The following is a 22,730-nucleotide window of genomic DNA, read 5'->3' as shown; positions in this document are numbered from 1 at the left end:
TTCTCAGCATGGACCACCAGCTGCCAGAGGTGACCTGCAGATTGCAGTCCTGACTCCTGGTGAGGTATAGCTCCCTTGGTGGCTTGCCTGCCTCTACTCCCAACCCTCTTCTGCGTTCCACTCTACAAAACAGCCTGTTGACAAATTGATATCCCACCCCCCATGGAGTCTGGAGAGGTGGTGGGACATGCCCTTGGCCAGTGAGTGGTGGTTGCAGGCTTGGGACCCTGGGTTTTCTGCTTTCAATGCATTGACCCTTTCCCCAACTATCCCAGGGCCCCTGGTGTTGTGGAAGTGCAGGGAAAGTGGTGCAGTTGGCTTCCTGTTCCCTCGTTTCATGTAGGGTGGGTGCTTCTAGAAAAGCTTACCTTCCACTGTGCCAGGACCTGCTCTGTGCGTGGCATCACAGCAGCCCCAGCTCACACCACCTGTGGGAGCCACTGTGTCCACAGTTGTCCAACCTCCACCTCTGAGGAATTTCCTAGCACTCAGCACCGCAATCCTGCCAGCAGAATTGGGAAGAAATGCACCTGCAGGCAGACGCCGTTGCACAGGTGCAGGGAGGGCTGGCAGGCTAGGCATCTCTCCCCTCCTTTGCTCTTTGGGGTTCCAGCCCCACAGTGCATCCTGTGCATCCCAGCGTCTTGCCTCCCAGCTAACCCACTCGTGCTCCTGCTTGGTAATGTCTGGAAGCTCATCTAGAAATCCTTTATTTACATTTTCGCTTAGAAAAAAATATACAGATCTGGTGCCCTATTGATTCCTCAGTTTTGTGGGGAAGGTGAGAGAATGTTCAGGGCGGCTCCCTCAAGACCGTCCATTGTCCATCAAGGGCTTCTGCTCATCTGGCCCTAGAGCTGGGCTTCCCTGAGATCATCCCCAGGGCCCTGGGTGACAGGTGCCATGCCGGGCCTGGGGTGGGATTGGCACAAGGGGCAGGGGCTGGGAGGTACTTGGACAGCCTGGCCATTAGAAACTAGAGGCCCCACAGGCCAGAGACTTCGTCATTGAGGGGAGGACACTGGTGTCTCGGGCTCTGAAAATGGAGGCCCTGCCACAGACTGGTGGGACAGAGAGTCATGGGCACCTCACTAGGGGCCAGGTGGCTTGAAGACAGGAACAATTATTGGCTTCTTTCTGTGAACCACTTGAGCACTGTGTCCTTGTTTTCCTTCACCCACTTGATATTGGCTTTCGTCTTCTCCAGGGCTTGCTCCAGAGCCCGGGTGCCTGAGCCAAACCCAGTGTCCATGTTCTCCATCTTGAACCTCTCCAGCTGCCAGGAAAACAAAGATGGTCAGTTCCAAACTGGATCTTTTTTTGAGGGGTTGGGGAGGACTGGGGATTGAACCTAGGGGTGCTCTGAGCTACATCCACTGAGCTACATCCCAAACCCTTTTTATTTTTTTATTTTTTGAGGCAGGGTCTCACTAAGTTGTTGAGGCTGTCCTTGAACTTGCGATCCTCCGGCCTCAGCCTCCTGAGTAGCTGGGATTACAGGGAAGTGCCACTATACCAGGTTCCAAGCCAGGTCTCTAAAACAGCCTGGAGGACAGGAGAGGGTCTCCCAGTCCTCAGGCTTCTCACTACCACCTGGAGGTAGCCTGGACTGGAGACTACACCTTGATCCCTGGATAGGGAGGGCCAGTCCTTCACCTCTCCGGGGGCAAAGTTCTAATCTATCCAGAGGTTGCAAAATGACAGCCTCAGGCAAAGCTTGGCTCGGGAAGGGATCGGGCCTTCTCTTTGCAATATTTCATTGAGTTGATCCTCCTGTATAATCTCAATCCAATCAAGAAGGGAGAAAGGGACAAATTAAAAAACGCCACATGGAAGCAACAGTCAATTCAAACATGTGGAAATTTCTAAACCTTAAGTGTTCCAGTTGCCTCAATAAATATGTAGCTTTAAAAAAGGGTGGGGGTGAGGGTGTCACTCAGTAGTAGGGTGAAGCCCTGGATTCAATCCCCAGTACCCTCCAAAAACAGACAGACAGACATACTATTACACATTAAAGAGGTATCAGTACTAGAGACTCTAGCCAGGTCAATTAGGTAAGAAAATGGAATAAAAGATATCTGAAAAGGAACAAGTAAAACTCTCTCTGTTCACAGATAACATATAACATGATTTTGTATACACAGAATCTTTAAGGAATGCATAAAAGAACTAGAAGGGTTGAGATGTAGCTCAGTGGTAACGCGCTTACCTAGCATGATAGAAGCCGTAGGTTCAATCCCCAGCACCCGGCCCCCCAAAAAGAGTGAGCTACTAATCAATTTATCAAAGTTGTAAAATACAAGAACAATGTATAAAAATCAACTGTACTCGTACACACTGGCAATGAAGTCTGAAAATGAAATTTTAAAATTCCATTTATAACAGCATCAAAACCTAAAATACTTAGGAATAAATTTGACAGAAGCAGCACAAGACTTAAAACTTTGGTTAAAACTACAAAACACTGTTGAAGGTAATTAAAGAACACCTAAATAAAAGGAAAATAGGACCAAAAAGTAAAATCTATGTTTATGGGTTGGAAGATTTAATCTTATTAAGATGTCTATAAGGGGCTGGGGAAGTAGTTCAGTGGTAGGATGCTTGCCTAGCATGTGTTAGACAAAAATTAAAATTAAAAAAGTAAAAATTTAAAAAGTCAATAATCCCCAAATTGATAAAGAAATTCAATACAATCCCTATTAAAATCCCAACTGCTTTTTTTTTTTTTTACAGAAATTGACAAGCCAATCTTAAAATTCAGATGGAAATGCAAGCAAGGATCCCAGAATAACCAAAACAATTTTGAAAATGAACAAAGTTGGAGGATTCACACCGATTTCAATTTCACTCACATCAATTTCTTTGTAGGTCTGACTACAGACCCACAATGATCAAGACAGTATGGTGCTGTCATCGGATAGAAATACATATCAAAGCCAGCCCGTGATGTATGTCTGTAATCCCAGCTGCTCAGAAGGCTGAGACAGGAAGTCTCAGCAATTTAGCCAGGCACTTAGCAACTCATTGAGACCCTGTCTCTAAATGAAATCCAAAAAAAGGGCTGGGGATGCACCCCTGGGTTCAATCCCTAGAAGAAAGAGAGAAAGAGAGAGAGAGAGAGAGAGAGAGAGAGAGAGAGAGGAAGGAAGGAAGGAAGGAAGGAAGGAAGGAAGGAAGGAAGGAAGGAAGGAAGGTAGGTCAATGAAATGGAATTGAGACTCTAGCTGTAAATCCTTACATTTATAGTCAAATGATTTCAACAAGTTTGCCAAAAGTATTCAGTGGGGAAGTCTTTTAACAAATGGTGCTGAGACAAGGGCTTAGCCACATACACGCAAATAAATGAAGTTGGACCCCACCTCTCACCATGCAAAAAAAAAAAAAAAAAAAAAAAGTCAAAATGATCAAATGGCTGCATATAAGAGTAAAAGCAATAAAACTTTTTTAAAATATTTATTTTTTTAGTTCTAGGTGGACACAATATCTTTATTTTGTTTTTATGTGGTGCTGAGAATCGAACCCAGTGCCACCCACATGCTAGACGAGCGTGCTACCACTTGAGCCACATCCCTAGCCCACAATAAAACTCTTTTAAAATTCCATAGGTATAAAAGTTTGTGTCCTTGGGTTAGGCAATTGTTTCTCAGATACGACACCTAGAGCACAACCAACCAAAAAAAAATTGATTAATCGAATTTCCTGAAAATTAAAAACGTGTGTTTCAAAAGACACTATCAAGAGAGGGAAAAGACAATCCTCAGAATGGGAGAAAATCTCTGCAAATCATGTGTCAGGTAAAAGAATTTAGTATTCAAGATATATAAAGAGCTCTTATAACTCAACAATAAAAAGACAAACACACACACATACACAAAAATTTTGTCAGGGGGGCCCCCAATTGAACCCAGGGACTCTCTACCAATGAGCTACAACTCCATCCCTTTTTAGTTTATTTTGAGACAGGTTCTCACTAAGTTGCTGAGACTGGCCTTGAATTTGTGATCCTCCTGCCTCAGCCTCTAGAGTCAGGGATCACAGGCCTGCGCTAAGTATCCCAGGTTTTTTTTTTTGTTTTTTTTTCGGGGGGGGGGGGGTACCAGGGATTGAACTCAGGGGACTTGCCCACTGAGCCACATCCCCAGCCCTATTTTGTATTTTATTTAGAGACAGGGTCTCACTGAGTTGCTTAGCACCTTGCAGTTGCTGAGGCTGACTTTGAACTCGAAATCCTCCTGCCTCAGACTCCCAAGCCACTGGGATTATAGGTGTGTGCCACCATGCCCAGCTATAACCCAATTTAAAAATGGGCAAAGGATTTGAATAGAAACTGCTGCAAAGATACACAAATGGTCAATAACCACACAAAAAGGTGCTCTACATCATGTTGTTAGTCACTAGGGAAATGCAACTCAAAGGCATAATGATAAGGATGGAGAGAAATTTAACCCTCATGCATTGCTCCTGGGAATGTTACAGTTGCTTTGAAAAACGTTTTGGCAGTTTCTAAAAAAGCTAAGCATAGAGCAATTGCCTGAGCAGCAACCCCACTGCTAGGTGTATACCCAAGAGAAGTGAAAACACATGTATTTGCACAAAAAAATTCCCATGAATGTTTACAGCAGTACTATTCATGATAACCCCAAAAGTGGAAACCACCCATTATCCAAGTGACAGAAGCCACGAAAATGGTCATCATTATATGATTCCATTTTACAAAATGTCCAGAAAAGACAAATCCATCATAGACACATAAAGTAGATTAGTGGTTATCAGGAGCTGTGGGGGGAGCCAGTGTTAATGAGAACAGGGTTTCTTGGGGGAGGGAATGATAAAAATGTTCTGGAGTTAGTAGCAATGGCTACATAAATCTTGCAAATATACTAAAAATGTTCTTAAAGTGGTGAGTTTTACGGTACATGAATTATATCTCACTTTTTGGAAAAAAAGGTAGCTGGATACATAGTCCTGGCTACTCAGGAGGCTGAGGCAGGAAGATCACTTGAACCCATGAGTTTCAGGCCACTCTGGGTTACATTATGAGACCTTGTCTCAATCACTCAGTTAAAAAAAATTATATATTAGCTACACATGACATTACAATGATCTTGGCAATTCATACATTTGAATATATATATATATATATATATATATATATATATAATTTTTTTTAATATTTATTTTTTAGTTATAGGTGGACACAATATCTTTATTTTTATGTGGTGCTGAGGATCGAACCCGGTGCCTCACGCATGGTAGGCGAGTGCTCTACCTCTGAGCTACAACCCCAGCCCCCAATAAATATATTTTTAAAATTCCAATATGCTTTTTTTTTTTTCTGACAGAATTGCCAGTATTTACAAAGTCTGGCCGCTCAGCCCGAGCTCCCTGTGACAGGCACAAAGTCTGGCCATTCAGCCCATGGTCCCTGTGACAGACATTGAGGCTGAGTGGTGGCTGCCACCTTAGGCTGGGAAGTGCCTCGGCTGAGTCCAGGCTGGGGGACAGCTTCTTACCTGCTGCAGCTCATACTCGGTGGAGAATCGCCGGGTCACTGCCTGGATGAGGTTGGAGAAGGAGAAGGAGCCACCACCATAACTGCAGGGTGGAGAGAAGGGTGCAGTGAGCGGGGCCCAGGATGAGGGCACATTGCCTGGCAGCCAAGACTGAAGCCTCAAGACTGCCCTGGGAATCTTTGAGCATGGCTGAAATGAAATGATATGCCCAAGGAGGTACCACAGGGATGTTGGGGAGTTGGGTCTTGAACACAGGTTTGTTTGCAGTGTCCCTGACTCTCCTCTTTCTAGAGACTTCTAGCAGTCACATTTTATTTCCAAGTGGGAAAATGGACAACCCATACCTCACTGTCTTTCCATGCCTGCCTCCCACCCCAGGCCCCAAGCTGGGTTCATGGTGGACGGCTCCTGCCCAGTGCCCCCTCTTCCTGGGGCATCCCACACACACAGAACACCCAGGCACCCCAGCCTTGGTACTTGCTGCCCTGACACCCTCACCACAGACTCACTCCTCAAAGAGCTTCTTCCAGTTGCTCCTGACAAAATCCCAGACCAGAGTTTGCCCTATGACATTGTTGGTGATGCTGGTGATAGTGGAGACAGCGTCCTGCTTCCGGATGTAGTCAGGGTTCAGGGTGTAGCTGAGGTATCTGGAAGGGCAGGATGCCAGGATAGTGACCACTCCAAGGGCTGCAGTCAGACGATGCAGAGAGAACCCCAAATGCAAAGCACCCTGCTCTCACACCTTTCACCTTCTCCTGTGTCCTCTCAACATCCCCTTGTGGTGTCAAAGACTAATGGACCCCTTGATCCTACCTCTCTCTGTAGATGGGAAACTTGAGTCACCTAAGCAGGGTCACAGGCTCACTGGCTATGCCAAAGGTATGCCTGATGGGGGTACTGGTGACTGAACTCAGGAGCGCTTTAACACTGAGCCCCCTCTCCAGCCCTTTTTATTTTTTACTTTGAGACTGGGTCTTACTAAGATGCCCAGGTCGGTCTCAAACTTGGAATCCTCCTGCCTCAGCCTCCCAAGTCACTGGGATTACAGGCATGCACCACTGTACCAGCTTGCAAATATTTTTTTTTTTCAATGAATAAATGAAGGAAGGAGTATTAGAGTACTGAGCCCTGGCACAAGGTAGGGTGACACTGACGGTGGCTCTTCTTGATGGGGGTCCAGGTTATGACAGATGAGGCACACAGAGGGAGTGAGAAGCACTCATGCAAGGGCTTGAAGGGGTGCCTGGCTGGATGTCCAGGACAGGATCAGCCAGGCCAGAGCCCTTGACAGAGAGGAAGATGTGTTGTCATGTAAGGGCTAAAAGGCCACAGCTATTAAAAGCACAGGACATGGGCCCAGACCCGGGTTTGAATCTTGGCTCTGTCATTCATTAAAGCTCGTGGTCTCTGGGTCAGTTGCTTTGCTTCTCTGAGCCTCAGTGTCCTCATCTGTAAAATGGGGGAAATACTGCACAGGTTCGTGAGGCCAGTGTGAGGGCCCTGTGAGGACATCAGAGACCTGGAAGGTTTTCCAGGTGGGGAGCAGCCCCGCCCTTCCCAGCTCACCTGTTCAGGAGCCACACCTCGTTAGTGCAGGCCAGGGCTGCTCGGAGTTTGTCAGCCTCATTTACCAGGGTGGCGTTTCTGAACTGCTGCCAGGCGAACTCCCACTCCTCCTCACCACCCTGGGAGATGGCGTTGCAGTAGACGGTGGACCGCAGGTTGGGGTGGATCCTGTTGTGGGGTGGGGGTGTCAGATGCAGAGCAGCAGCAGGGAGGGGGGAGTGAGGGGCAGCTCAGGACAGGGCTGTGGGCTCCCAACCCACTTGAGAGACAGATAAGGGCTGGCCGAGGAGATGCGGGCGAGACACTCACGGGTTGATGGTGGGGTTTTTCATCCACTCCTTGAAAAGGTTGGTGACCAGTGTCTCACATTCCTCGATCCCATTGGCGCAGGCAGTGGAGATGGCATTAACCTCATTGTATCTGTCCCAGGGTAACATGATTAGCACATCTGGCCCAACTGCTGGCAAGTTACTCCTGACATACCTCCCAGCCCACTGGACTTTCTGGGGCTCTCCCTGTTTTCTTCCACCTTGGCCCTGAGCTTCCTTGATTCTCAAAGCTGCCCGGGGAACCACAGGGATAGGCACAGGCTCCAGTGCCAGTTTCAACACCTGGAAGCTGGTGACTCCAAGCTGGTGGGGTGACCTCAGAAGGTTTAGTTCAAGCCTTTGTATAATGAAGCCAGATGGGCTCACAGGCCACAAGGATCCCCGCTCCTGGGCAGGTGTCTCTCTTTGCCTGGTGGCCTCGCCTGGGCCAGGTGTTCAGAGGTCCAGGGGAGAACCCCGCCAGGCATGGCTTTCGACTCCCCAGGTCAGTCCTGACTTCCAAACCCACGAGAGTCACACTCACTGTTCCATCAGGGTTGGTGGCCGCTGGGTCCAGAGGTTGGTGAGGTTTTGGTAGTAGGTGAAGAGGGGGTACACTTGCTTCTTCAGGTAGTTCTGAGAAAAAGAACACACAAAGAGCTCTGAAGAGTGGCGCTGACCAGTCAGGGCCCCCAGGACCTCAGTCGGGTGGGCAGGAGGTAGAGGAGAGGCTGGTAAGGAGAGGGGTCAGGGTTTTGCCCATAGCTGGACAGCCCCCAGTGGGCGGGCACATGGCTAGGTTTAAACCACTCCACTGACAGTCTTCTCACAGTCTTAACCAGTTCTAACCCTCTTTGTCTAAGCAACAGAGTTCCCTCCCTCCCTCCCTCCCTCCCTTCCTGCCTTCTTTCCTTCCCTCTCCCCACCACCTTTCTTTCTTTCTTTGGTACTGGGGATGGAACCCAGGGACACTTTAAACTACTTTTTAATATTTATTTAGAGACCGAGCCTCTCTGAGTTGCTTAGGTCCTTGCTAAGTTGCTGAGCCTGCTTTGAACTCTCAATCCTCCTGCCTCAGCCTCCCAGATCCTGGGATTACAGTGCCTCCTATGCCTGGTGTGACTAAGCAATGTCGTTTCTTAAAATAAAGGTCTGGGTTTTCCCCTCAGATACGTGCTTATTGTGGGGAATTTAGAAAAGAAAGGAAAGCATTTGCAGAAAATAAAACACACCCAGAAACCCACCAAACTTTGATTTCCAAATTGGTTCTTTATTCCTTCTTATTTCTACATTATTTTTCATTTTGACTTAGTGCGTCGATCATTCTGCATGCTGCTCTTTTTACCTAACCTTGTAATGTCAGCCCTACACCAAGTCATTAAAATCCTTCGCAGACTCTGGTCCAACATGGCCGATGGACGTCTGGGCCAAGCTGAACCCACACCCAAAGGTAAAAGGAACCAACCCTCAAAGAGGACAGGAGACCCAGTGGTGGGCATGACATCCGCAGAGTTGAGGCAGCTGAGAAGCTCAGAGGGAGATGAACCAGGCATGACAGAGAGGGAGAGTTTGCAGTTGGGTGGCTGCAGTAGGGGAACTTGCTGTGACAAGGCTCAGAATCGAAGGGACTGTTCTGAGGAGGCCTGGGAGCTGCATGTTAGGGATAACACAGGGACGACCAACATGGAGACAGAACTAAACCCTGCAGAAGGGGTGAGTCAACCTCGAGGCCCCACTTCCCTTGTAGCAGGTGACACCTCTCCACTCTCCTTATGAAAGACACTGGGCCAGAGGAGCTCCAGACGTGGGGTCACGAGACACAGTGGGAGGGGTGGCAAAGAGGGTCAGAGGTGGAAGTTTCCATACTAAATGGTGGTATCTGAGTTCCCTTCCCCACTCAGATCCCAGAGGATGGGCATTTCTATCCCTATTACACACAATAGAAGCCCATTTTCTGCACAAACTAGTGTTGAGAGACCAGATAGATCTTAATTATATATATATATATATTTGTTTGTTTGTTTTTGGTGCTAGGAATTGAACCCAGGGTCTTGCACACTAAGCACATGCTCCCTCTCTAGGTTAAACCCCCAGTCCTTAATTTTTGAGGGTTCCCAATTCCACCAGGTCACCCTGCAATAAGAACCTGCCCAGAACACAAACCCCACTTCTCCATGGAGCTTCCAATCTCTTTTCAATTTTTAAAAACACGGCATGCTTGCTTGCTGGGCACGGTGGCACATGCCTATAATCCCAGAGATTTGGGAGGTTGAGGCAGGAGGATCACAAGTTCAAGGGCAATTTCAGCAACTTAGCAAAACCCTCAGCAACCCCATCAGAAGCCCTATCTCAAAAGAAAAATGAGGATTTAGCTCAGTGGTAAAGCACCCCTGGGTTTAATTACCAATATCAAAATTAGAAAAGGAACACTTAATGATTTCACAACCTTGTGCAGGGGCCCCATGAACCTTCTTCATATTGTTCCAATTTTAATATTTGTGCTGCCAAAGCAAGCATGGCTTCCAATCAGTTTTTATTGCCTCACTCTGAAATCCAAAGGGAAGTTCAGCCTCCAACTTGAAAGGAGACCAAAACAAACAGAAAACTCAGCAGAAATAAGGGAAGAAAAAGAAAACTTCAAAAAGATGACAATAAATATCCTCCAAGAATGAACAGAAGGCATCACATCACATAGGACACTGGAACCAGAAAGAGCACTCAGAAATTCTGGAACATGAAAGAAGAAATGGAAACTTTCTCTAGGTGAAGGGATGTGCAAAATCTAGGGGAACCCTCCCAGAGGGTTCAAGTCAACAAGCCGGAACAGAGAAGAGATCAGAAAGCTAGAGGCCAATGCAAGAGAAGTAAGAGGTATTGATGGGACGCAGAAAGAGACAACTGGAAAACAAGGGAAGAGAGTTTAGAGAAGTGATGCAGGAATGTTCACCGCAGGACCCAAGAGTCCATGTTGGAAAAAAAGGAGAATGAGAAAAGACCCAAACCAAGGAGCACCAGGACAGAGAGGGGGGAGCACAGAAGCTTCCAGACGATGGAAAACTGGCCACATTCCAAGACCTAGAAATGGGAAAGGTTCTGGGCTCTTCAGCAGCAATGAGGGGAACCTGATGTCAATAAGGCAAGACCTTAAACATTCTGAGGAGTAACTTCCAATCTAGAAATTTCTAAACCTGGCTGAACTCTAAGCTGGAAAAAAGATGTTTCAGACAAACTACCCCAGAAAACCTGTTCTCATGACCCTTTCTCAAAACTTCTGGAAAATGTGCTCCCCTAGGAAAGAGAAAACCCAGGAAAGAATCCATGGGGTTCAGAAAGCAAAAGGTGCAACACTGGAGAGGGGTCCTCTGAGCAGGGGGGCTGACCAGGCCAGGAAAAAACAACACCCACAAACGACCTGACGGGTCTGTGAAGGTGTACAGAAAAAAGAAGAAGTACAAATATAGTACTCTAGGTGGCTAGGTAGAGAATATTTAAATAATTTTAATAAACCAAATGCCAAATATTGATTTCACCAAGGATTGTAATGCAACTATGTTAGAAGGATAAAAGATTCCCAGGGAAGGCAGGCAAGAGTTAAAACTTTATTTACCAAAACAGGATGTTAAGAGATTATTTTACAAATGTTTAATAAAAAAACTCTTCAAGTATGATCTCGTGACTATGTAATACTCCTTCAAATGGATATTCTAGTTTATCTGAACCAATGCCCAACTGAGCTACCAGCCCTTTTTATTTTATTTTTATTTTGAGACAGAGTCCCAAATAACTGGGATTACAGATGTGGACCAACGTGTCCAGCTGTTCATTTTTTCTTTTTTTTTAATAAGCAATGCTGCAATGCTGTAGTTTCATCCTGAACAAGCTCCAGTTTCTTTTTTCATGTCCTAGGTGGGAGAATCAACCCTAAAGTAGGCCCCTGTGTTCTGAATTAAAATATATCAAAGCCTGTTAAAACCAGTGTGCCCTGCTGGCTGGGCAAGCAGGGTTGCTCGCCTTACAGAGGGGTTAACTGGGGCTGAGAAAGGGCTGCCAAGGCCACTCGGGTCTTCAGTCTCCCAGCACAATGGCTAATTCTGTGCTTTCCAAAAGCAAGCTTTGCTAGCACAGTCTGCTTTCCTATGCCCCACCCACTCTCATTCACCTTGTGGCCAGGCCTGCTCTCAGGAAAGAACTTGACCAGGTGATACTTCTAGTAACTTCTTTTTTTTTTTTTTTTGATGGTGCTGGGGATTGAACCCAGGGCTCTGTGCATGCAAGGCAAGCACTCTATCAACTGAGCCATATCCCCAGCCCCTGAACTGGTTCTTGAACCCCACCCTTTGACTCTGTACCTTCATGGGACCGTAGACCTCGAAGCGGTCAAACATGAGCTTGAAGTAGTTCAGGCTGCTCAGGGCAGCCTCCCAGGGCATGTACTCTGTCTCTTGAATCAGAAAAAGAGTGTTGTCCAGCGCTAGAGTGACAGGGATCCTTCCAGCACTGTGGACCAAGAGAAGGGACCAAGTAAGCACCCCTACCCAGCCCAGCACACCTGGAGAACCATAGCCCAAGCTCTCAAGATGCACCTGGATCCTGGACCCCTGCCCCCTCCCTGTCCCCTCCCAGGGTCCCAGCTAAGCCAGCTCAAGTACTTGCCATGAGGGGAGGAGTGATACGGGAGTATAAACCAGACCCTCACACTGACCCAGTGCCATTCACATTCCCTTATCATCCCCATTTTACAGATGAAGAAACTGAGGCTCACAGAAATAAACTGACTTGCTGAAGGCCACACAGCTCATAAGAGACAGAAGTGAGACAAAAAGCACCAGGCATGGTGGTGCACGCTTGTAATCCCAGCAACGGGGGAGACTGAGGCAGGAGGATCACAATTTCCAGGGCAGCCTCAGCAATTTAGGAAGGTCTTAACTGACCTAGCAAGATCCTGTCCTCAAAATTAGAAATAAAAAGGGCTGGGGCTGGGGATGTGGCTCAAGTGGTAGCGCGCTCGCCTGGCATGCGTGCGGCCCGGGTTCGATCCTCAGCACCACATACAAACAAAGATGTTGTGTCCACCGAAAAATAAATAAATAAATATTAAAAAAAAAAAAAGAAATAAAAAGGGCTGGGGATAAAGTTCAGTAGTAAAGCACCCCTGGGTTCAATTCCCAGTCCAAAAAAAAAGGACCCAAAGTCAGTGCTTTCTGTTCTGCCCTCCTCTAGGTCCTCATTGGTGCACATTGATCCACAAATGTCCATGTCTATAGGTGGCTCAGGTCAAAGAATTAGCAACCCGCTGCAAACAGAGTATACGCTAAATAAGTACTTGTTTATCTGTGCTGTATCCCCGCTGTCCCGCCCATCTCAAGTTTACTTTAGCACCTAGCATAGTGGTCTGGCACACAGTCAGTGCCCAGGAAAAGCTGGGTGTCTTGGAGTAGGATATGAGCAGAGCACTGCACAGGCCTGAGTCTGGCCACCCTGGGCTACCATGTGACCTGCAGCCAGGTGGTGCGACTCTAAGTATCAGATCCTTCATCTGTGAAATGGGCATGTGGGGACAGAGGGAGGGTGTGCAGGGAGCCCTCTGCACAGTGCCTGGCATGCGTCCAGGGCCGTGGAGGGAGCATGGCTCCCATCCTATAGTCAGCCACGGGGCCTCAGCCCAGCGGAGCCCATGAGGACACTCACCTGGCCAAATTGAAGGAGTCTTGGATCACCTGCGCCCGATTGATGACAGGGATGGCCTGGAGGGAGACAGTGTGCCCCCTCAGTGTGCACTGCCAGCTGCAGGGGGTGGGGCAGGTCTGGCGGTCCATCCTGGGGTGGGGGCGGGGGAGATACCCACCGACAGATTGGTCTGCAATTGAGTCTGAATCTTCTTCCAGTTGCTTTCGTCGTAATTCACCAGGTAATAGCCGGTCACGTTGAGGTTCAGCAGGACCCATTCATTGTCTGATGACGTTCTAAAATGCTCATGCTGGGCTGTAGGGAGAGAGCAGAGCTGGCAGGGTCTGATCCCTGGGCCTACCTGACCCTCTTCTTCCTCTACAACACAGCTCACCTCTTCCAGGAAGCCTTCCCCAACCTCCGCAGGAAACTGAATCTCTCTGTCCCCATATTCCTGACCTTATCTCTGCAAATCCCTGAGCACAGTGCCAGGATGTCTTTAACTGCATCTGCCCTCCCTTTACCTATAGTTGGCTAAGGCCAAAAATGACATGCCTTGACCTTCACTTCCTTAGTGCCTGGCCAAGTAGTGCTGCTCATTCCATGTACCAGGTGTTGTTTATGCATTTTATGTGAATTTTCTCTCTCTCTCTCTCTCTCTCTCTCTCTCTCTCTTTGCAGTACGGGGCAAAGTATCTGTTGAGCTACATTGCCAGCCGTGAATTCTCATTTAATCTTCACATGACCTAAAGGAATAGGTACTATTCTTAGCTCCACTTTATAGACAAGATAATGGAGACCAGTGAGGGATGGTAACTTAACCAAGGTCACACAGCTGGACAGCAGCGAAGTAGACATTATAACCAAAGAAGTCAGCTCCATTTGTTGAAATAACGATGGAAACCACTTTAGTCGCACTCCAATCCCTGGAACTTGAGCCAGGAGCTAGAAGTATGGGGTGGGGCTCCTCCCACTGGGGCAGGGCTGGATTACCTTTCTGGACACTCTGTAGCCAGTATGTACCCTGCTCTATGCCATTTCTGATAGATGTGATGGGCACAATCCACAGGTAGCTGCAGCAAGAGAGTCAGAGGTTAGGGGCAAGAGGCGACAGCTCTCGATATTGCTAGCAAACAGTGGTCCTGCCAGGCTTCCAGCTTCTGCACAACTCTGGCACAAAGTACTTCCATCCTCTTGTCCCTAGAGAGCGAGCCTGTGTCCAGCCACCAGGGCTGGGAGCACAGTAGGCCAGGTCCTACGGTGGTCAGGAGGCCTTCCCAGCAACCTGCCTCTGCCCCGCCCACCTCACTTCACTGGGCCTGGGCCTCAGGGCTCACTTGAACTGGGAGGGGCGGGTGACATTGGACTCAGGGTCAAGGAGGAAGTGCTCCTGGGAGATTTCCCCTTTGCTGGTGTCCACGGTGATGACTGGAAAGCCCATCTGCAGGATCCAGCGGTCCATGATGTTGCTCACGCGGTCAGGGAGAATGATTTCTGTCTGATTGTCCACTGCCTGTGGGCAGAAGGCAAGAGCATGGCCATCAGTGGACTGCCGTTCTTCAGTCCCCACCTACCCAGGGTAGCCCCTGCAGATTCCAGCCTCTACCCCATGGTGCCACCTGTGTGGGAGGCAGGAGCTAAAGTCCCCATTTGGTTCTGCCTCTCCATAGCTGGCCCGGTGCTGGGCAAGCTGGAGAACCTTCCTAACTCTGGTTCCTTTCACATCAGCGCAGACATCTACACAGTCCCTACTGTGGGCCCACACTAAAGCATGTGTGTGTGTGTGTCAGGGAAGGGTGCCTAGGGTGCCCACGGCTTCTTCTGAACAACATGGAGAGGCTGAGAGGGAAGAGGAGATGGAGATGGAGGAAAACCAGCTCGCAGGCCGGGGTGAAGGACAGGACGGCGGTGGGGTGGGAGTGAAGGACGTGCACATAGAGGGAATGGGAGGAGGTTAGGGGCCACTGGGGTGTTGTCTTCTTGGGTCTTTCTAAAAAACCTCTTTCCCTGTTCATGCATTGCTCTTACAACCACAACATAAAGTGGTAATCTGTGTTGATAATCAGAAGCACCTAGGAACAGGGCAGAAGAGCTTTTCAGAAAGGGGAAGGCTGAGAGGGGAGAAGATGCCCAGAGCCTGCAGAAAGGGACCCAGGGAGAAAGCCAGAGGGAGGGGGCTGGACAGGGCCAGGCGTGGAGATGTGCTCTGGAGGGGAGGAAGGCACAGGGAGGTGGAGGGAGGACCTACAACTAACAGTGGCACCATCTTGTCAACAGAGTCAGGGGATGAGGGAGGGGGACCATGCTGGGGCCCATTTCTGTTAGGTCATAGACTTGCCAGGAGAGAGCCAAGCTGTGACTCTGTGACCAGATCCTGGGTCTTCCCACTGTGGTGAGATTGACCATGGGGACTAGAAGGATAGCAGCAACCATGAGGGGAGAGCTGGAGGAAGCCCCGGGTCTGGGGTTCTGGAGGGGATGTCGGTGTGGGGACAGGCCTTGTCCTGGGGTTGAGGAGGCTACAGTGGGTGACAGCTGCAGAGAAGGGGTGGGGGCAGTGGTAACAGAGAGGAAATGATGGGACAATGGAGAAGAAGGACAACAGCACAAGGAGCGGCAGGACAGGAAGCAGTGGCTTCTGGGAAGGCCAGAGGGTGTGGTGGTCAGAGTCTGCCCCACAGACAGGGGCTGCTCAGGTTTGGAATGCAAGATGGGTAGGAGCACGGGGTCAGAGTTGTGCTGAGGGTGCTGATGTATGCAAGATGCACTGGGAGGGGCCCACGGGGCACAGTGTGGGCCCACACTAAGGCACGTGTGTGTGTCTCCCCCCCAGGTAGAACGGCAACGCTTCGTTAGTTGAATGGCTGGCTCCAAAGTTCCAGGGGGAGGAAGGTTCAGACTTGTGAACTCTGAGGGCCCAAGTCCTCATCAATCATTAAGGATGGGGGAACTCGAGTCTCCCCCCGCTGGAGCTCCACAGCTGGAGCCTGAGGCAGACTGCAGGGGAGGGGTCATGACCAGTGACATCACACACCTCCTTCAAGAAGCCATCAAGCCACCCATTTCATAGGTGAGTAACTGAGGCTCCCAGTGACCTGCCTGGGCTGGAAAGCAGGGGATCTGGACACATTCTCTCAGGCATGTGCTGTCCCCAGGGACTTTGGGCAAAAAGAAAGGTTTGGGAGGGCTGGCAGGTACCCACCTCCTGAAGGTGACGCCACAGGTCCTGGTAGACAGTGTTCTGGTACTCAAAGGCATGAAGGTAGGACTGTGGAGACAGGCCACCGTGAGGACTGGACCAGTGCCCCCAGGCTCCCCTCTGGTTGGCTGGGGCACTGGGGCTGATGGAAACCCACTCCAGGGGCTGGCCAAGGGGTGCCATACTCACCGCCAGGCCTTTCTTGAATAGGTTCTCTGTCAGGAAGCTGGAGAGCATCCTGAGGACCGAGGCACCCTGGGGTAGGGGTGACGGGGGGAATCAGAAGACTGTGGGCTACCAGGACCCTGTGCCCCAAGGGTGTGGGACAGGTAACCCCAGGACCCCAGGTGTGGAAAGGCCCTGTCGAGGGTGAATCCCTGTCTCTCTCCCCACACCCCATCATGTCTCAGGGTCCAGAGGGAGGCTGGGGCAGCACCTTGCTGTAGGAGATGGCATCAAACAGCTCACTGATTTGGGACGGTGTGTTGATCTCCTCGGCAGGGGTGGACAGCGGGTGGGACGAGGCCAGGGCATCCACAGCCATCACACGGTACACGTCATTCAGTACTATGAGGTCTTTCTGCAGATGGCCGACGGCCATCAGGAGACTGGCCTGGGACGGGGTGACCCAGGCATCCCTCTACCTCCCCCCCCAGTCCCCAGGGCGGCTGGCTCACCAGATTCCAGGTGGGCTCTGCATAGTCGGCACCCAGGTACTCCACGTAGGAGGCAAAGCCCTCGTTCAGCCACAGGTCATTCCACCATTCCACAGTCACCAGGTTCCCAAACCACTGAGTGGGGAGAGAAAGGGGGTTCATCTGCGTCGCTCCCTAGCAGCACTTTACCAAGCCCCAGGCAGCTGCCAGGCACAGGCCAGGCACTCTACTGGCAGCACAGTGAGCCCCTCCTGCCACTGCGCCAGGTGCTACCCTCTTCCCCTCTCAGCTTCTCAGGGCAGAGTTGGAACTGTGCCATCTGCTCCCAGAGCCCCTGATCCCTTCTCTGCCCTCTCTGTGCAGGGGCTGGCTACCTGGTGGGCGAGCTCGTGAGCAACCACAGTGACCACCCGCTCCTTGTTGGTGCTGGAGGAGGACACAGGGTCAAACAGCAGGGCGTTTTCCCGGTAGGTCACCAGCCCCCAGTTCTCCATGGCCCCAGCGTTGAAGTCAGGCAGGCCTATCTGGTCTGCAGAGGAGAGACGGTTGGTGGGGTGGCCTCGGTGTGGAGCTGCGCCCACTGCCTCCCGCTTCAAGGCCCCTGACTCACCAGATTTTTTAAGTGGGTAGGGTGTGTCATAATGCCCAGCAAAGAAGTTTAGGATGGGGCCTGTCACGTTCAGGGCATAATCACCATGGCCTTCATCGATAGCACTGGGTCGAGCCCAGATCCGGATCTGCAGAATGGGAGGGTGGAAGGTGGGAGGCTAAGTGCCCTCTTGGAACTTGGTGCAGGGGGCAGAGTAACAGGACCCAGTGGGCTGGGGGGTTTCCAGACGCCAAGCCTAGGTTAAACTGAGAGGCCTGGTCAGCAGAGGGACAATTAGGGTGCTCTGAGGGCCCTAGGTCCTAGGGAGGGGCCTTTGGGGATAATGAGAGCCATAGCCATCATCTGTCTGGCACCTGTGGTCGGGAACTTTCTTCATGATGAGGAATTATATTGTTCCCATTTTTCCGATGCAGAGACCAAGGTTCAAAGAACTTAAGACACTTGCCTGGGATCACTCAGAGCTGGGACTCAAACAGTGGACTAACCATTCAGAAGCCGGCAGAGGGGTGAGGATACGGAAATATTCCTCCAGCCTGGGTCAGTATAGGCCCAGAACACATGGGCACAGCTTCTTACCAGGACATTATTGGGCGACTGCGTCTCCACTTTTGTGAATTCGCTGACAATGTAGGCCAACAGGTATGTGGACATCTTGGGCGTCGTTTCGAACTCAGTGATAGACCAGTCGGGCTCTCCATCCAATGTGACACTGGGACCTATGCAGGGGTCATATGAGTGTGGGACGGTGCACCCTCTGCCCTGCACCCCAGCCCCATGTTGCCTGCTCCCGGGACCAATCTGCTCACCTCTGGGAAGCATGTTAGACAGAGCCACGTAGTCCTTGGGGTGGATGAGCGTGATGTTAAACTGGGCCTTCATGGCAGGTTCATCAAAGCATGGGAAAGATTTCCGGGCATCTGCTGCCTGCATCTGTGTCGTGGCCACCACTCTGCCCAAACCAGGGTGTTAGAGGGTATTCTGGGGGGCAATGTTGGGGTTTTTAGGGTGCTCTAGGACATACCAGGGAAGGGGTGCATGGCAGCTGTTCCAGCCTGGCTCCTGCCCTCGCTCTCCCCCAGGTGCCCAGGGGCCCTGGCAGGCCAGCAGGCTGAGAGATCAAGGTTCGAGGACTCAGTCTAAATCCCTGTATTAGCTGGGGGACTGCAGCAAGCTTCTCTCCTCTGAGCCTTGGTTTTCCTGTCTGTCCAAGGGACCCCTCTATCCCTCATGCCTGGCTCCCTGAATTGGGGTAGGCAAGCCCTCCCACTCTGTCACATGGTGTGTATCTGATCCACACAGCTGGAGATAAATGTTGGGCCATCCCAGGGCTCCAGAAGTTTCTAAGGCCTTGAATGCAAACCCTCTGGTGGGCCTTGGGACCCAGGTCTGCCCCCAGGGGCAGCCCAACCCAGGGAACTTACTTTTTGATGTTGCCGTCCATGTATTCGCTGCGGTAGAAGCCTGCCAGGTCATCGGCCAGCTCCCCCTGAAACTCGGTGTCCATCTCATACTTGTGGCCCACCTCCAGGTAGCCCTTGAGGTGTACCACCAGGTACTCGGTACGCTCCACCAGCTCAGTCCTGTCGATGGCAGGGGGCTGGGAGTCACCCACGCCCCGCAAGACCACCATGTGCTCCTGTTTCCTTGTGTAGTTGAGCTTTTTGCTGTGGATGATGATGACGTTGGTGGCTTCCTTGCAGGTGAAGAGGACGGTGCTGGAGCCCTCAAAGATGTACAGGCCGTCTTTATTGGGAGTGAAGTAAGGCCTCAGCTTCACCTGGTAGGAGTCAGGTATCAGAGACTTGGGCAGGCGGTACTGGTTCCATGGAAGGTTCTGGTCCACAGTGGTGGCCGAGACAGTAGTGGAGACCACAGGGATTTCGGGGGCTTCGGTGAAGCTCTCAGCATTCCGGTTCTTCTCCTGAGCGTACACCACAGACAGAGCGACGATGGTACACAGAGCTGCCACGCCCAGAAGGATGCCCAGGATGCCTAGGGACTTGGAGATGTAGAAGCCCTTGGCCATGGTGAGGGCAGCAGGGCACTCAGGGCGGCTCAGTCCAGGCAGAGAATGGAGCAGCCTTGGGCCAGACTTATATCCTGCAGAGGGAGGAGCCCCACCGCCACTGGCCTGGGCAAAGATTAACCAAGGCTCAGACAGGCGAAGGTCACTGGCCTGGGCAGGGGCACGCTCTGCCTAGGGCTCTAGAGAGGAGATCCAGGAACCTGTGCGGAGCTCGGCTCAGGGGTGCCTGTCGGAAGCAAAGGGTGTCTGGTTACAGGCTGCAGGCAGTTGGGAGCCGGGCTGGAGGACTGAAGGACAGGCGGTAGGCTGTGGGCCCAGCAGGAAGAGGGAGCCGCCAGGTGGCACTGATCTGCCTGTGAACAGAGATGGTGGGCACAGCATCAGGATTGAAGTCAGAGTCAGGGAAGGACTTCCCAGAAGCAAGATCAGGAACATGCACAGAGAAGAATGAAGGCTATTCCCAGCTCCCTGTCACAAACACTCAGAAATCACCCTTTAGGTTTGATCCCTGGAAAGACGCCAGGGGCTCCTTAGCGACAAGGTCCTAGCCTCTCTTGCCTTCTTCCGATTCCCCTCCCTTTTCTTTTCTGTCAAAAACCTTCCCCTCAATTAGCTCCCTGAATAAAGTGCAATGAGTTGTTTTCCTGGGTTTTTTTGTTTGTTTTGTTTGTTTGTTTCTTTGTTTTGGTATTGGGGATTGAACTCAGGGGTACTCAGCCACTGAACCCAATTTTTGTATTTTATTTAGAGGCAGGGTTCACTGAGTTGCTTGGCACCTTGCTAAATTGCTGAGGCTGGCTTTGAACTTGTGATCCTCCTGCCTCAGCCTCCCAAGCCTCTGGGATGACAGGTGGACAGGTATGCACCACCTGGCTGCTTTTTTTTTTTAAGTAAGGAAGTTGGAGGGCTGGGGCTGGGGCTCAGTGGTAGAGCGCTCACCCAGCATGTGTGAGGCTCTGGATTTGATCCTCAGCACCACATAAAAATAAATAAATAAAGGTACCGTGTCCATCTACAACTAAAAAAATTTTTAAAAATAAAATAAACAAGTTAGAAACTAAAGTTCTTCCCGTATGTGACCTTTACAGTATCTATATCTCAGGTTTGTACAACAGATTTAAGGAAAAATCATTAAACACCCCATAGTAGAACCTAGCAGACATGCCCATCCTTCTCGCCCGAGCTCAGTGCTGCCTTTTTTTCTATTGTTGTTAAAAATGAAGAGATTACTTGTACTTAATAAAATATGCCCACACAGGAAAACTATGTTCACTGATTGTCCTTCTCATCCACCAGCCGGGTCTCTCGACACAGCCCGACACTCACCACCGTGTCCACTTCACCCCCAACTAACCACGTCCTTGATGTGGACCCTGCTGTACCCTCATGGACTCCCTTCATCTTCCAGGGCCTTCAAAACTCTTCACCACACACACTGGATAATTTTCTACCACTGCTTAAAGTCTTCCTTTTGCTCTGTAGAACCCAGACCACACCTTTTCAAGGGGCCCACAAGTCCAGAAGCAGTTAGCCCGACTACTTCCCAACCTGGTTCCCACCACTCTCCCCTCCAACACTATTCCAGCCACTCTGGCTTTCACCCAGCCCTACCACCACAGGGCCTTTGCACATTCTGTTCCAGCTGCCTGGATTGAATTTTCTTCCCTTTTGCCTGAGTTAATCCCTGCTCATCTTTCAAGTTTTCCTCAGAGAAGCCATGCCGACCTCCCTGACAAACCATTACCATCATAAATCTCTTCTTCAAAGCCCTAAAACTCAGCAAAGGTTTCCACTTGATCTGTGTGATGATGACTTGAGCAGGACCTTGGCTGTGGCCCCCAAGGGTGGCCTGATGCCTAGCGTGCAGTAGGTGCTCAGGATACATTTATTGAGAGAATGCACATGTGGAGAAGTGGGTATGTGAATGGGTGGGTGGATGGGTGGATGGGTGGATGGACTGGTGGATGGATAGATGGATGAATGGGTGAACGAATGACTCAATCCAGGGGAAATTCCTTACTGACGTCTTTGGAGCCTTCACTCCACCCTATCCCTGTCCGACACATGCTCCAGGAGAAGGGTTCACCCTCTTGAGCCTTCCCCAGCCTCCGTAGATGTGCAGAACTCTGGGCAGGCGCAAGCGTCCAGGGCTCGCGCGTCTGTCTGCTCCTGAGGGTCTCATTCATCTCCCACCTCCTGCCAGCCCACAGCCACACGAAGTCTTGTTAAATAAACATGTGCATTAGTTGAAAGGCCACCTAGATTAACTCACTCAGGCCCAAAATGTGGAGTGAACAGTGAATGATGGCCACTCTCATCTGGTCTATGGAGGCTGGAGTCTGTGCGTAGGCTCTTTGGGGGGAATCCTGAAGGTTCGCATTTCAGACTGAGGGTGCTCCGAACATTTGACATTTCCCTTTCCCTCCAGAGACCCGTCCCCAGAGCCTTGGTGTGGGACTAAAGTGGGCTTCCCACTGCAGGGACCTGTAGCCACTCCCATGAAGCCTGGGCTGATGGCCAAGGGGCAGTGACAGGAAGCCAAGCATCTGGGGTAGTGCTCTGGTGTGGGCACAGTGACAGAGGGCATAGTGGCCCCCAAGGGTGACTCATTATGTGCTCAGAGTGGAATTTGCTCAGGGAAGGCCATCTTCACAGTGCCCACAGGCTGGCCGCTGAGGGGCCACACATCCCCCTGCCCCTCACTTCATTCTGAGAAGTGACTGGGCCTGCTGCAGATCTTCTGTCCCCACACTCCTTCCCGAACTCCTAGATGGTGCAAAGCCCTCCCACCTTTGCAGTAGAAACACCCACAAGTCCATTCAGCCTAATCCCTTCTCCAAACAAAGAAAAAGGCCCTGCCTGGCCCACCGTGGTCTCTTCCTGTTTGCTTTGGACACAGACCACGGGCCCAGCTGGCTGCAATCTTCTCTCTTGGAAAGGGGCCTCTGGTCTTCCAATCTGGCACAGCAGGAAGCCCAGAGCTGACCCCCTCGTGAGAGGTCCCTGCTCTGGGCACCATGCCAGCCCAGGCTAGGGGCGCAGTGAAGGAGGGCAGGCTTTGCAGCCCTTCCTCCAGCCCCTGGCCTGGGCCCAGGCCTGGCCACCTTCACACCCCCATCAGGCAGAGGTGGCCCTGCTGCCTCTCACTGTCACCCAACCCTGCCACCACATTTAGTAGAGGA

The 22,730-nt window shown here is 50.7% G+C and overlaps 1 protein-coding gene across 1 annotated transcript; it reads right to left on the bottom strand.

The window, feature by feature from the left end:
* Nucleotides 1-694: 694 nt before the first annotated feature.
* Nucleotides 695-19,718, bottom strand: Anpep (alanyl aminopeptidase, membrane). The gene is made up of 20 exons (XM_027919789.2): nt 18,944-19,718; nt 18,329-18,471; nt 18,099-18,238; nt 17,523-17,649; nt 17,287-17,441; nt 16,934-17,047; nt 16,693-16,836; nt 16,446-16,511; nt 16,260-16,325; nt 14,395-14,570; nt 14,051-14,130; nt 13,236-13,372; nt 13,079-13,134; nt 11,740-11,887; nt 7,935-8,026; nt 7,392-7,502; nt 7,083-7,250; nt 6,023-6,163; nt 5,514-5,595; nt 695-1,276 (listed from the first exon to the last, which is right to left on the bottom strand). Exons 1-20 carry the CDS (start codon nt 19,546-19,548, stop codon nt 1,124-1,126), a joined length of 2,904 nt encoding a protein of 967 aa, XP_027775590.2. The 5' UTR covers nt 19,549-19,718; the 3' UTR covers nt 695-1,123.
* Between the last annotated feature and the right edge of the window lie 3,012 nt (nt 19,719-22,730).

Source organism: Marmota flaviventris, chromosome 2 (genome assembly GCF_047511675.1).
Source record: "Marmota flaviventris isolate mMarFla1 chromosome 2, mMarFla1.hap1, whole genome shotgun sequence".
NCBI classification, from domain to species: domain Eukaryota; kingdom Metazoa; phylum Chordata; class Mammalia; order Rodentia; family Sciuridae; genus Marmota; species Marmota flaviventris.
This window is presented reverse-complemented; position numbering and strand designations above follow the sequence as displayed.